The sequence below is a fragment of the Podarcis vaucheri genome, assembly GCF_965113315.1.
Source record: "Podarcis vaucheri genome assembly, chromosome: 10".
In the NCBI taxonomy this organism is placed as follows: Eukaryota; Metazoa; Chordata; class Lepidosauria; order Squamata; family Lacertidae; genus Podarcis; species Podarcis vaucheri.
Genome location: NC_138748.1, coordinates 62,228,106 through 62,242,856, shown reverse-complemented (window position 1 = coordinate 62,242,856; position 14,751 = coordinate 62,228,106). Strand labels below are relative to the sequence as shown.

The 14,751-nt window shown below is 44.5% G+C and overlaps 1 protein-coding gene across 10 annotated transcripts in view; it reads right to left on the bottom strand.

Annotated features, from left to right (window-relative positions):
• SOX5 (SRY-box transcription factor 5) overlaps nt 1-14,751 on the bottom strand; it is a 783,822-nt gene that overhangs the window by 124,368 nt on the left and 644,703 nt on the right. For 7 of the 10 annotated variants that reach the window (XM_082238845.1, XM_082238846.1, XM_082238847.1 and 4 more), the window contains 2 exons: nt 11,909-12,032; nt 1,079-1,164 (listed from right to left, as the gene is read on the bottom strand). In XM_082238845.1, coding sequence (XP_082094971.1) covers nt 1,079-1,164; nt 11,909-12,032 — 210 coding nt within the window. Of the gene's footprint in view, nt 1-1,078; nt 1,165-7,140; nt 7,418-11,908; nt 12,033-14,751 lie in introns of those variants that run through there. The other 3 variants (XM_082238844.1, XM_082238849.1, XM_082238843.1) reach the window with 2 other exon arrangements.

The window sequence follows — 14,751 nt, the reverse complement described above, 5'->3', positions numbered from 1 at the left end:
TATATTTATATTTGTGTAAAGTCTTCTGGTAGTTGGTTAGCCCAATGCATTCTGGACTTGTCCTGCTAAACGTGGCATTTTGTTGTAACCCGTCCCTTAATCAGGATGATGAAGGGCAGTTTTATAAACCAAAAGAAGGAACGGGGAAAATAAGTAGCTAGCTTATCTAATTCAGCCCCAGCATCTAGTAGTCAAAAGCACATGGCCTCTAAGACAGATGCCTCATCCACAGCTCTCATGGCCTTTGCTGGGTCCTAGGGCATGGTCTGAAGTTGTATGATGTAGCCTCCTTGCTGAAGGTAAGTGGCTTTGTGCCTGGTCCGCGTATGGCTGGAAGACCCGGTGTGTCTATGGAAGACTGCCTTGGAATCCTGCACATGCAAACTTGAGTCCCGTCAGTGAAGCAAAGGAGACTCTAAATGTATTGTGGCAAACAGCCATCAACAGACCTGTCCTCCTTAATGTACAGCTGCATGCTCACCACATTTATACCATAGGACTTTCCCCTTGAAAAATCTCAGGAACCGACAAACAGAACTACAATTCCGAGTGCTGCTAACAAACTCGGGTTCCCAGGATTCTTTAGGGAAAGGCCGCATGCTTTATAAACGATGGAGTGAGTCCGAGCTCCTTAGAAAACAACGGCCTTCACCTCACCTTGCAGCAGCGAATCCTGTAAATCAGCGACTCATCGTGCGAAGCACTGCTTCCTTTTGCCCCCCTAAGCAAACTACCATGAAAGGCTCTGAGGACTAGGCTTCTGAGTGGGTGCTAAGCATCCCTCTCTGTCCCCTCTGCTTTACCAGTAAGTCACAGCTCCTTTAAACCAGGGGAGTGGGTGCAGGAATGGCACTTTTGAAGCCCGCCCTCTCCCAGGTGAAAAGAAAGCCACTTCCAGATGTAGATTTGTAAATGAAAAGGGTGTGTGGGGGTGTGTGCCAGACACAAAAAGGCGGGGCGCAAAAGAGAAAGAAGGGAAAACCACATTGTGTGTGTTTTGCGGGGTTGGAATGGGAGATAAAACTGCTTTCCATATTTATTTAACCTTTGCCTCCTCCGTCATTGTAGCCAGACTTACCTGCAGTTGGAGAGGACCTAAGCCGGGGGTTGCCGCGGCAGCAGCTGCCATGGTTGTTGGGATCAGCTGAACAGGGTAAGGGTCACCTAAGTAAGAGAATAATAGAGGCGTCAGCACCTTTTATCCACTCTCCACCTGCAAATTAAACTCCTGCATTCACTCTTTCCAAAAGCCTCCTTTTGTGCGCCTCGCAGAGGCCTAATGAAAAGCTCCATTGTGAGGCCTTTTACTAACACTCTTCACAATTCTGGCTGAGAGAGGAATGTGAATAAAAGGCACAGGCAATTAAGGCGGAAACCTCATCCTTTTTCATGATGTATTTAGGGAAATGGGGAGGGGGGGAGGGGAGTGCACACTGATCAGAGGGCTGAGCTTCCAGAGAGAGAGAGAGAGAGAGAGAGAGAGAGAGAGAGAGAATATATCTACAAAGGAGAGAAAAGGAGAAAAAGAAAACAGCGCAACCTTGATAAGATCGCCATGCTGGATTGGGGGGTGGGGGGTGAACCTACAGGCTGAGCCGAAGTAGGAATTCAACCAAACAGAGGATGGCTAGTAACATCGACACTTAGCACACCCATTGCCAGTGTTTGGGAGATGCAAACAGAGCTCCACTTGCGTAACTGGAACACTATGCTCGCACCAAAGATCGTTACCTAAGTCCACCCCTTATATCTGTGCCTCAAACCCCGTTTTCATCTAATACTGTCCTGCGCTGGCTGTTGGAAAAAATGTGATGGGAAAGCCCTTGTATTATGGTTACCAGATTTTTTTCAATGAATCCGAGGACACTTTTTTATTTCATTTTTTTTTTGAAGCCGAGTAGCAACAGGGAGTCAGTAGTGGGGATGGTGAGGCAAAAGACCCTGGGCCCAAGCACACATGCATATTGTATAAAGGGGCGAAGCCCTTCTTTCGCACTCTGTGAAACATAAATGCACAGAGTTTTTTTAAAAAAATTGGGCAACTGCCGCTGCCCGCCCATGACTCCAGAGCCTCCCCCGATCTCCTGCCCCCTTCCCCCTTTGTTTTGACAGATCTGGGGAGTCACAAGCGGCCAGCCATTGCCCAGGAGGGGAGCAAGGCGCGCAGTTGCTCTGCCAGGCAAGGTGCAAAGCCCTTCTTTTGCACCGTGTGAAACATAAATGCGCAGAGTTTTTAGAAAACTGGGCAACAGCCCACGACTCCTAAGCCTCCCCCATTAGTCAAAACAAAGGGGAAAGGGGGCAAGAGATCTGTATCGCCGGACGTCCCCGGTTCCCCTTTGGCAGTGGCAGCAGCAGCAGCAGTCAGCAGCCCGGAGCCAGCCTGGTAGCACAGTTGGCTCTGGTTGGTTTCAGGAGCTGCTCACTGCCCACTGCTGTGGTGCCCACCACTTTTCCTCTCCGGAAGTCCCCATATGATGTGTTGCGCACAAGACACAACATATGGGGACTTCCAGTGAGGAAAAATGGCGGCTGCCATGGCAGCAAGCAGCGAGCAGCTCCTGAAGCCAGCCAGAGCCAACTGCGCTACCAGGCTGGCTCCTGAGGCTGCCGCTGCCATGTTTCCCGGGGACAGATTTGCAAATCTGGGGACATTCTGCGGACGGAATTTGTCCGGGGACAGATTTGCAAATCCAGGGACTGTCCCCAGGAACCGGGGACATCTGGTAACTCTACCTTGTACCATTTGTGTTCAGGTTGTTGTTGTTGCTTTCAGAATGTTTAATTTCACTCTGGATGCAAGTGCTACCATGACCAGTTATTTAGATTGGTCCTTGAACAGCTGACACGGCCTTTTCAGTAGTGGCACCGCACATCCCACAAATGCATTGCTGAAAGAGATTCATAGGGTCCCAAGAGCTCAGCCCATTTAGACAGATGGCTGGTGAAGATTGTGTTTTCAGGCTAGCTACTTTTTCCTCTGCTGCCTTGTGGAAGAAGTGTGTTAATAACAACTCATTGCTCTGATTTTTTTTAAAACAACAACAACAACAACAACACCCAAAACTTATTTCTCAGTGGAAACTTGATCATAGGTGGCACCTTAATTATTTCACATTCCTCATGGCAAAGAAACCTTAGTGAATCGCCCTGAAGCCCTCAGAAACAGTTATCACAGACCAGAGGCTGTTTCCTTTTGACAAGTCTTTTGAGCTTTATTTTGATAAGAACTCTTATACCACTTCAACAGCTGGGAACTGTAGTTTGCTAAGGGTGATGAGACTCCCCTCACAGAGCTACAATTCCCAGGGTTCCCTGTGGCAACGGGCTTATTGTTAAAGCACAGGAAATATTCACAACAAATGCTCTTCTGTTTCTGCAATCTAACTTTGAATATATCTACAAAAGCAGGCCTTCATAAAGAAACGGCTGCCTTGATAACCCTTTCCATTTTTGTGCAGAAAACAAAGGGCCGAATTGTTAACATCTAGCCTTTGCAGTTAACACAGATGTGCTCTGCCTTATATATTCCTGGCCTTTCTAAATGACAAAATGTTTAAAAAGCTTTCCACTCCATTAATAAAGATCATTGGAGCATTTGTGCATGGCCCAATGATGTGCTAACAGAAATTATTAGCCCAGGAAAGTCTTTGGAAACAAGACTTACAACGGTACACATTCATTAGGAAAGCACAATGCAAAGTCATGGTACATTTGATTCAACGGGCACAATAAGCTTTCCTTTCTGAACGCTGTTTCTTTTCTAGCTAATAGAAGGGAAGTACATTTAAGATAAATTGCAAAGGGCCACATCGCAACAGCACACTTCATTGTTGCTAGTTATCCGTGTAAGACACACTCTGCACTTTATATTTAAAGCAGTACCGACCATTTTAAAAACTCTTGGCTTTCCCCAAAGAATCCTGAGGATTGTAGTTTGTTAAGGGTACTGAAAATTGTCAAGAGACCCCTATGTCCCTCACAAAGGTACAGGATCTGCATCAACAGATGGCTAGTGTCCAGATCAAAGGAAGTAATAGTGCCACTCTATTCTGCCTTGGTCAGACCACACCTGGAATACTGTGTCCAGTTCTGGGCACCACAATTTAGGAAAGATGTTGAGAAGCTGGAAGGTGTGAAGAGGATGGCAACCAAGATGATCAAGGGTCTGGAAACTAAGACTTATGAAGGGAACTGTTGAGAGAACTGTGTGTGCTTAGCTTGGAAAAGAAGAGACTGAGAGGAGATACAATAGCTATCTCCAAATAGCTAAAGGGCTGTCACATGGAGGATGGAGCAAGCTTGTTTTTTCTTTTCTTCCAATGGCTTCATGTTACAAGAAAGGAGATTCCAACAAACATCAGGAAGAATATTTGACAATAAGAGCTGTTCTGACCATAGAATGGACTCCCTCTGAAGGTGGTGGACTCTCCTTCCTTGGAGGTTTGCAAGCAGAGGTTGGATAGCCATGTGTCATGGATGCTTTATTTGAGATTTGCAGGGGGTTGGACTAGATGACCCTCAGGGTCCCTTCCTACAATTCTACGATTCATTGCTCTGCCTACTTTTGACCTGTCTGCCATGAGCACGGGTCCCTCAGAAGGCCACCTAGAAAAGAATGTGGTCCCTTGGGATGAAAAAGGTTCCCTTCCTCTGACCTAAACCCACCATATCTTACTTAGCTGCGATACTTCTGTCAGCTGTGCACACACAAAAGTCTAAATCTATCTTTTTGTCTTCATCTTCTCCCCCTTAGGGCTTGGCAATTGTTAACAACCTGGACATCATCTGACAGCACTTAAATGAGAAATTAGCCAGCAGCCTTTTCTAAGCCATGCCTGCGGACCTTGTGTACATGAGACATAATTATACGGCCCACATGATACCCCATTAAACAATGAAACATGTGATGAACTAAAAAACAGAGATACATCAGCAAATCTGCCTGGGGAAGTTTATGGTATTTAAATCCTAAACATTAATTTTATTGTCCTGTATGAGAAACCAATTAACTATGAGTTTCATTTATTTTTTTTATTGGATGTAGGGGATATTGTTCAGAAAACCGTCAAATGGTGAATTCAGCATATTTTAATTTTATTAGGCTTGGCTTGTCCACTCTCGTACCCAGTTGCGCCAAGTTGAAATAGTAATTAGATATTTCATCAATAACTGTGTTTGGGCTTTTCTGCAAATTTGGGTTTTTTTGTTTTTTAAGTTTCCATCGAAAGGGAGCTGATATGTAAGAAATACACAATGCATCTATTGTCTAGCCATTCCCCGCCCAAAACAAGGATGAAAGAGGGATGAAAGCACATCAACCCCAAAGTCCAGGCAGATGACATATGACTCAACAGCTAATGGGCAGCAAATGTATACTTCTCCCATTGGAAAAAAGGGGGAGGGACTTAAAAATGCTTTACTTCTGCTGCATCATACTCAAACCCCCACAAGGATTAAAAGCAGCAGCAAATATTCTCCAAAAGGGAGGGAGATGGAAATTCCAGTAGATTCTAACCTGAGAAGATTTTCATTCACCTATATTCTGCCAGTATAGGTATAATTAATCTAGGGTTCAGACTTGAATGTGCCGCCTGTGCTCAAATTTCAGCAAAGTCAAGAAGAGTGACATTTGGGGTAGAGCTTTGGCCAACATCCAGGAGAGGAGGGCTCAGAAATGAATCTCTCCCATTCTGAGAAAAACAAGTCACTCCTAGATGAGCCCAAACCCTCCTGGAGTCCAGCTCTTGGTGCTTAGGCTTTGCCCAAAAGAGTAAACGTATCGCCCGGAAAGGATACTTATTTGCATGAAAGTTGCATATCCTAATTTGTATGTTAAGAGTAGCCTTTCCCAACAGGAATTTTGGACTGCAGTTCCCATCAAGTAGGACTAAGTGTCAAAACTCTACTGCAGTAGTGCAGGCATTGAACATAAAACCATGTAACTCTTCTGAATCTTATCCCTTACTTCCAAAAAGATCACCAAGGCCTGGTTGGCATCCGTCTTGAGAGACCATGGAGAGCACCTCTGGGGGTGAAGTCAAACCACTGCATTAGCAGCACCGAAGTGACTTCCCTGAAGTGGAAACCTGGGCAGTATGTATGGAGGTCCTGGGCTGACCTGACAATAAGACCCCCCTGCTCAGCCTTGTTGATGTGGTCCAAAAGAAAGCAGAGCAATATGTTTGGCACCAGCTTGGCTGCAGGAGTTGATGTAAGGAGGTGTACAAGGCACCACTCAGTTGCCTTAGGGACTCCACTCTCGATTTATTTAGGGTTTACTCCTTAGCCTTTTCTTCTCCCGAAGATGTCCTGCAAGGCAGGCAGCAGAGGTTAAGGACCAGAGTTTTCCTTCTCCTAGATGGGCTACCTTCCCAGGTTGATGAGACCCATCTGCCCCTCACCAAAGCCTAGATCCTCAGGAATTATGCAGGGCTACATGCATGGGACAGAACATCCAAAACTCTCTTAGATTGCCCCATGTCATGGATAAATTTGTCAAATGTGACTTTATTGATGAAGAAGGTCTTTCAAGAACATCTCCCTGGCATGCAGCTATTACAGGCATCCCTCAGGCCTAGGCAAAAACCTGGTTCAGTTTTCTTTTTCATTTCCATGGCGACCAAAATGTGTGATGTCATGTCAGTCTCATGGATGTGATGTGCTACACAGCTGCCATGCTGTTAATATACTAGCAGTTGAAAAGCAAACACGCATACACAGTGCCACACTGTGCTAAACATGGAATTAATTGAATCTGCCAGATATGTTTAATGGGATGCAGTCTTGACCTTTTGCAGGCCTACAAATATAAATAGCAGTATTCAACATTCAACAGCTTTAAGTTACATGTTCGGCAACGTGAATCACTGCATCTGCCATATGAGGAAGAACAGCTATAGGAACACTTGGTATCCATTCTATGGGGCAGGGCAGCTCTTGGATGAGCTTAATAGCCCTGATTTTCCAGTGTGGAGAAAGAGAGAGCTCTTCACTGTGGTCCATATGTGTCCGTGAATAGCCACAGCCAAGATAAGCAATTCGATAGGCTGGGGTCAAACTGACCCAAACTACACTGATCAGTGTTGTTGCATATAGTGAATGCAGAAGTTGGTTTACTTTTACTCAGTTGTAACTTACTCTGGTGTCCTTGCAGATACATTGTAAGCTAGGGGTCTGCGTAGAAAATTTCTCCACTCCCTGGTTCTCTCAGATTTCTAATCAACTCTGAAAATGTGGTAGAATTCTCCTCAACACTTGACAAGGAAATATGTATGGCTGGCTTATCAAATGGTTACATATCCTTCATGGAAAATTACCACTTGCTAAACAGCTGCCTGAGTGCATTCTCAGTAAACACTGTAGGAGCTGTTTATTAATTGCTGGCTGATGAACTGCATCAAAACTCAGTGCTGCACCAGGAACCAGCCTGAGTGAAATGTTTTGCACATTTGGCAATGCCGGGGGAAAAGGCCTCACCTTCTCATCCCTCCTTGCGTGACCACTCCCTTATTCCTGTGCATTGCCCTCACTTGCTTGCTTGACTATGTGATGTCATTCTGTTAACTGTGCGATCCCTGATTGGGTGTGATTGGCTGCGTAACTAATCCAGCAAGCAGGAAGCAACAGCCAAGAGGGAAATTAGCAACAGCCAGGGAATACAGTACTGTATAGTGGAATTGAACAGGGTATGGTTTGAAGTGATGTATGGAAGTGAGAGCTGGACCATAAAGAAGGCTGATCGCCGAAGAATTGATGCTTTTGAATTATGGTGCTGGAGGAGACTCTTGAGAGTCCCATGGACTGCAAGAAGATCAAACCTATCCATTCTGAAGGAAATCAGCCCTGAGTGCTCACTGGAAGGACAGATCCTGAAGCTGAGGCTCCAATACTTTGGCCACCTCATGAGAAGAAAAGACTCCCTGGGAAAGATTGAGGGCACAAGGAGAAGGGGACGACAGAGGCCGAGATGGTTGGACAGTGTTCTCGAAGCTACCAGCATGAGTTTGACCAAATTGCGGGAGGCAGTGGAAGGCAGGAGTGCCTGGTGTGCTCTGGTCCATGGGGTCATGAAGAGTCGGACACGACTAAACGACTAAACAACAACAACAACAACATGGTTTGAAGGCGGCATCCATTCCACCCTGGGCACCATGAAGGAAGAAAGATGGGATATAAATGTAAGAAAATAAATAAGCAAAACACTCTTCGCACAATGTTTTGTTTAAAAGCTCAATCCCCATTTCACTGACAAAGTGTGAGTTTGTCAGTGACACCCCCCCCAAGATAAATAACCCAAGCTGGAGAATATTCATTGCGAATTCGTGTTGCTTTAATTGTGTCCCTAGGTGAAGGCTCCAGTTCTACCTATTTATATTTTGGAAGTTCGGGGAGGGGGGGATTCAACCTTGAAGATTAACACTTTGGAAAAGACTTATCACCGGCACAGTCCTTTTTTTGTTTTGTTTTTTGCCTTGGAAATGAATTTCAACTGCTCCTTTTGCGAATACTGTGCTAACAAAAAGAAAACAATTGATGGATTCATGAGTTAGTCAATGATACACTGATGCGGACATAATAAAGCCAAACAGAAGGACCAAAGACAGAAGCTCCCAGAACAAGAGGGCTTCAGATAGCTAGATAGGAAGCTGATGTCAGAAGAGTTAGATAAGCGGAAATGAATGAAACCAGTTTTTATGAAATCCACGATGAAGATAAATCTCTTTGCTGAAATGAAGACTTTTCAGAGCTCTCCCCTTTCCCCCTCGTTCTAAAAAAAATAAAACAGCCAGTGCCATGATGACAGGAGCACACAAGTTTCTATATAAAATTGTCCAAATGCGTGCATATGCACACACAAACACACTCCATTGAAAGCAAAAGCCTTCAAGGATTAATCTGCTCCATTTTTTCAACCTTAGACTGTTATAAAGATACTCATGCTTTGTGTTAGCCCATAAATTGAGAGGCATATGCTACCCTTGATCTATGCACAGAACTCCTGTTGAGATTAATGGGACTTGCATGTTGTTTGGAAGTTGCTTGCAAAAAGGGCAAATTAAACCTCTTCATTAAATAGGGAACAGGCTGTTTTAGAAGGAAATCTTATTTCCCCTACAACAGTGTTAAGTCTCTCTCTCTCTCTCTCTCTCTCTCTTCCCCCACCCCTCAATCCCTCTTCTTCCTTCGGGGGGTTGGAGTGGAAAAGAGGCACTGCAAACAATGGCAGCTTTAGGCAATAAGAGATGTATGTTTCAAAGGTATCTGATCTGTTTGTTTGCGTTTTATGCTCTCAAATGTCACTATCAAGAAAATTCCAGATGATTTTTTAAAATTATATATATATATATATATATATATATATATATGCAGGTTTTGGTGTCTTCGGGTGTCTTCCCGTGTAAGAGTCGGGGTGTCTGTGCGACGTTTCGACGAGGTCTCACTCGTCATCTTCAGGCTGGTGCTTTCGGCTTCTTGTTACTGGAACAGAGCAGAGTCTGGTGTTTGAGTTCCTATAAATACTGTTGAGGGGTGTGGTGTATAGCCTCCAACGTTCTGGGCAGAGAGGAAGTTCCTAGATTAGTGTGCCTTTTCTTCTTTTGTTCCTTAATTACTTGAGGGATATCTTGGGTGATTTCATGAGTGATATTCTGAATATCACTGGGTGGGTCATTAAGTGTAGATTAGTTGCTAAAGCTTTCGTGTCTTGACCTCTTGAGCTTGTGAAGAGTTTTTCTGAGAAGATGGCTGTGCTCTTCAAAAAACTCTTCACAAGCTCAAGAGGTCAAGACACGAAAGCTTTAGCAACTAATCTACACTTAATGACCCACCCAGTGATATTCAGAATATCACTCATGAAATCACCCAAGATATCCCTCAAGTAATTAAGGAACAAAAGAAGAAAAGGCACACTAATCTAGGAACTTCCTCTCTGCCCAGAACGTTGGAGGCTATACACCACACCCCTCAACAGTATTTATAGGAACTCAAACACCAGACTCTGCTCTGTTCCAGTAACAAGAAGCCGAAAGCACCAGCCTGAAGATGACGAGTGAGACCTCGTCGAAACGTCGCACAGACACCCCGACTCTTACACGGGAAGACACCCGAAGACACCAAAACCTGCATTCCTGTACCCGTGAAAATCTACGAAAGCAAATATATATATATATATATATGGAAGGTGTTTCGTTTTTTAAAAAGTATCTGTATCTGCAAATCCTTCTTCCTACCTGCAGTGAAGGTGAAGAGAGATTTTTCTGTAGGACCCAAGTACTGGGGTAGGAATGCAGTTTGATTCTCCTTTAAAGACAAATTAGGACTCTCCGTAACAATATGTGAACCGTAACCAAAGTTGCCCCTTGTTAGTTGCACTTAATGTAATTTTGTGATGCAGTTCTCCAACCAAAATGTTTCTACAAAGATGTACATATCAGGGCAAAGTGTGCATAAAAGTGCATTGATCAGTGACCACATTTAATCAATAATAGTTTTTTATTGCATTGTAACATATAATTTGTTTTTGTGTATAATTCTTAGGTATATTTCATGGCCATACGTTTCTGCTTGACTACAACCTCTGTTTGGTTTATTATTAATAGATTTGAATCTGTTCGTGAAAATAAGATAAAAATGCACTAAATTAAGGGAAATGGCATTATCAGATTGGGGGAGGCTCCAAACCATCTTAATTGATCATCACTAAAGATGCAGAGCAGATGTTGATTCTTAGGAAGACAGAGCTGCTCTAGCGTACCAGGTACTGTGAACCAGGAAATCCCTGGATCAAATCTCACTCTCACACAAGTCGGTGGCCTCAAGTAAGCTACTCACTCACCTTCAGTGATCCTAGCTCATGAGACATTCTCAGGGCTGTGGGTTCAAGCACCATATTGGGCAAAAGATACCTGCACTGCAGGGGGTTGGACTAGATGACCCTCGCGGTCCCCTCCATCCCCATTTACTCCCTCTAATAGCAAACCAAGCTCAGAAGAACCTGAAATTTTGTAGGAGGAGGAAAATGAAGAGGCAAAAAAAAAAAATAAGGCGGGTGGATGAGAAGTAATTGTGCATGGTGGCCAATGGTATGTTGAGTTTGTGGGACAGGGACCTGTGTGTTAAAAAGCAATGGAGTATCCTGTAAAGGGGCATAATTTACTGCACTTGGCATGAATTTGGAATGTTTTGCACTGAACTGGAGACCTGTGCAACAGCAATCTGTGCAACAGTCCTGTAAGAAAGGCTGCTATTCATACTGAATACAGTGGTACCTCTGGTTACGTACTTAATTCGTTCCAGAGGTCCATTCTTAACCTGAAACTGTTCTTAACCTGAAGCACCACTTTAGCTAATGGGGCCTCCCGCTGCTTCCGCGTGATTTCTGTTCTCATCCTGAAGCAAAGTTCTTAACCCGAGGTACTATTTCTGGGTTAGCGGAGCCTGTAACCTGAAGCGTATGTAACCTGAAGCGTATGTAACCTGAGGTACCACTGTACCCCTTTGTGTTGCACCAATGCTCATTTAAGGCAGGTCTGCATCTTCTGGCCCCGCCCACAACCTCATTTGAGGTCCCATTCGCAAAGAAGCTTTGTACACACGGGTTCATCTCAACATGCATAGGCTCTGAGCATGGGGGAAAATGGAGGGTACAGATCATGTACCAGGGGAGTCTGAGTTTGTTCGGGTGTCTCTACGCAGAGCCCTGTGCAGACAGGATCTTGAATACATGGAGACTGAGGTGAGGTCCCTGTGTGAAATTCTGAACTGGCAATTGAGCCAGAAGCTTCCTGGTTCAGAAGACACATTTTTGGCCATCATGCTACAACGTCTCTTGCTCAGCCTCATTAAAACATTAATCCTCTGCTTGCACCCCAGCGAGCGGGGGGGGGGGGGAGTTGACTAGACTTACTGCAGCCTGCCTTGTAGCTGAAACCAGGAGGAAGGAGGAATCCCTGTTGTGCTGCTGCTGCTAGAGTCCGCTGGTCTGGAGGGAATACTGGAATCATTAATGGCGGCAGCTGACCTTGGACCTGCTGAACAGGAGAAGGAAAATCAAACCAGAAATCGGGGTTCTCCTTAATGGTAAATTTTCAACAGGACAGTGGTGGCCTACAATGAATCCAGCGCAAAAGAGAGCAGTCTATGCACTGAATATTTGTATACCACATAATAATAATAATAATAATAATAATAATAATAATAATAGTAATAAACCTCTAAGCGGTTTATGAAGGACAACCTAATGCATACCTTCAAAATGCTGATGAAAACAAACATTAGAAACACGTTAACACTGCATTTTAAAAGAGAAATAAAATCAGCCATCTTAATACATGTTGAAATTGCATGCTTAGGATTGTTGATTTTTAATTTTTTTTAGCTGCTGGCAAAACCAATGCAGTTTTGGTGCCTAATATTATTGGGAAGGGAGTTCCAAAGAGTAGCCACTGCCAAAATGAAGTACTGAGTCCTTGCAAATGTGGAATGAACACTTGTAAATAATAATAATACGGTAATTTTTTATTGCTCTGTATGTGCGCAGGTGGCGCTGTGGGTTAAACCACAGAGCCTAGGACTTGCCGATCAGAAGGTCGGCGGTTCGAATCCCTGCGACGGGGTGAGCTCCCGTTGCTCAGTCCCTGTTCCTGCCAACCTAGCAGTTCGAAAGCACAAAGTGCAAGTAGATAAATAGGTACCGCTCCAGCGGGAAGGTAAACGGCGTTTCCGTGCGCTGCTCTGGTTCGCCAGAAGCGGCTTAGTCATCCTGGCCACATGACCCGGAAGCTGTCTGTGGACAAATGCCGGCTCCCTCAGCCAATAAAGCGAGATGAGCGTCGCAACCCCAGAGTCGGTCACGACTGGACCTAATGGTCAGGGGTCCTTTTACCTTTACCTTATGTGCTAATTGGCTTACCAATACCAGGATGGCTGTGTAATAGAGAAAACTTTCTGCATGTGAATGGGAAGGCAGGAAGCAGGGCCTGTTCTTTTCTGCATTCCAGACCTCACAGATTACAATTCACTGCCCACTCCCTTCCATTAGATGAAATCTGAAGCTCTCAAACAGTGACAAGATCTGGTTCAGAGGCTCATTTGCAGAGCTACAGGGTCATATGAAATGATGACCCACCACAAATGCAGACTACCAGCCAATTATGACATTGTCCTACTCCAACTTGGATGCCCCCAGCTGGCAAAAAGTCTAGAGGTGGGGAAGATCTGCTGTCCGGTTGCTTCTGAAATAAGATGTTGCTTCCCCACATTTCCAAGTTGCTTGGAAATACGCCACTGCCCCCATGAGCCATCAAACACTCCCCCACATCTCTGGCCATGGCAATACTCAAGCAGAAAACCACTGCATGGAACTGAGGTCTCTCTCTCTCTCTCTCTCTCTCTCTCTCTCTCTCTCTCTCTCTTTCTTTCCCTTCTCCAGTGTCTGGTGTATTGCTATGAAGAAGACAGGACCTCCGCTGGCCTCTAGGAAATGTAGCTGGTTGCGTAGAATATCAATGACCAGGAGATCATGGGACTTATATCCCCAAATTAGTCTGAGGCATGTCTTTCAATTGGCGTTAATGAAGGTCCACATTCAGGTGGAACTTATTTATTAGGAAATAAATAAGAAATGCATTCTCCAGAGGGGCAAACAATGTTTGTCTGTTGCAGAGAACGTCTTAAGGGCTATCACATTTATTATGGCATGATAAACCCTTTTGGAGTACTGTTCAGTTCTTCAGATGCATGAAATTTTATCCTGAGTTAGAGGTATACAACACTAGCATCACAAAGATCTGTATGCGGTGTCTTCCTGAAACAAAATCTCTCTCTCTCTCTCTCTCTCTCTCTCTCTCACACACACACACACACACACACACACAAACAAATGTAGGATCGGGCAAATCTGACAATAACAGGTTCTATTAGTTTTCCATTTCCCCCATCTTAAATGTAGTTCTCCAGATTCCCAAATTACTTTGCGATTAAAAAAAAGTCTTCATGAAAATTCTCCTGCCTCTTAGTGCAAATTTCAGCTAATTTAGACATTTTGTTGCCTAACATACACATTTTGGAAATGCAGGTTCTTCTAATATAATGCATTTTGCATGTTATTTGCACTAACTTATGCTTTTTACACTACTAGAATGTGCATTGTTGGTAGCATTATAAGGCTGAAGAACAGTCTTGCAAAATTTGGAGAAGGGCAAATTTTGAACCACGACTGCATTTTCATGTACGCTATTGTTCCAGAAAGTACAAACTAGGCCCACCTTTAAATGTGAACTGAACCAAATTTCTCGCCCATCCCTAATCTTACATTATCTAAGTAAAAAAAGGGTTAAGTCCAGTCGCAGACAACTCTGGGGTTGCAGCGCTCATCTCGCTTTACAGGCCGAGGGAGCCGGTGTTTGTCCGCAGACAGTTTTTCCGGCTCATGTGGCCAGATTGACTAAACTGCTTCTGGTGCAACGGAACACTGAAACCAGAGTAGTGCACGGAAACGCCGTTCACCTTCCCGCCAGAGCGGTACCTATTAATCTACTTGCACTTTGGAGTGTGCTTTCGAACTGCTAGGTTGGCAGGAGCTGGGACTGAGCAACGGAAGCTCACCCCGTTGCGGGGACTCGAATCACCGACCTTCTGATCGGCAAGCCCAAGGCTCAGTGGTTTAGACCACAGCGCCACCCGCATCCCTACTATCTAAGTAGTGAACCTTTATTAACGAGTTCAGCTGAGCATGCAAGTTTCCCCCAC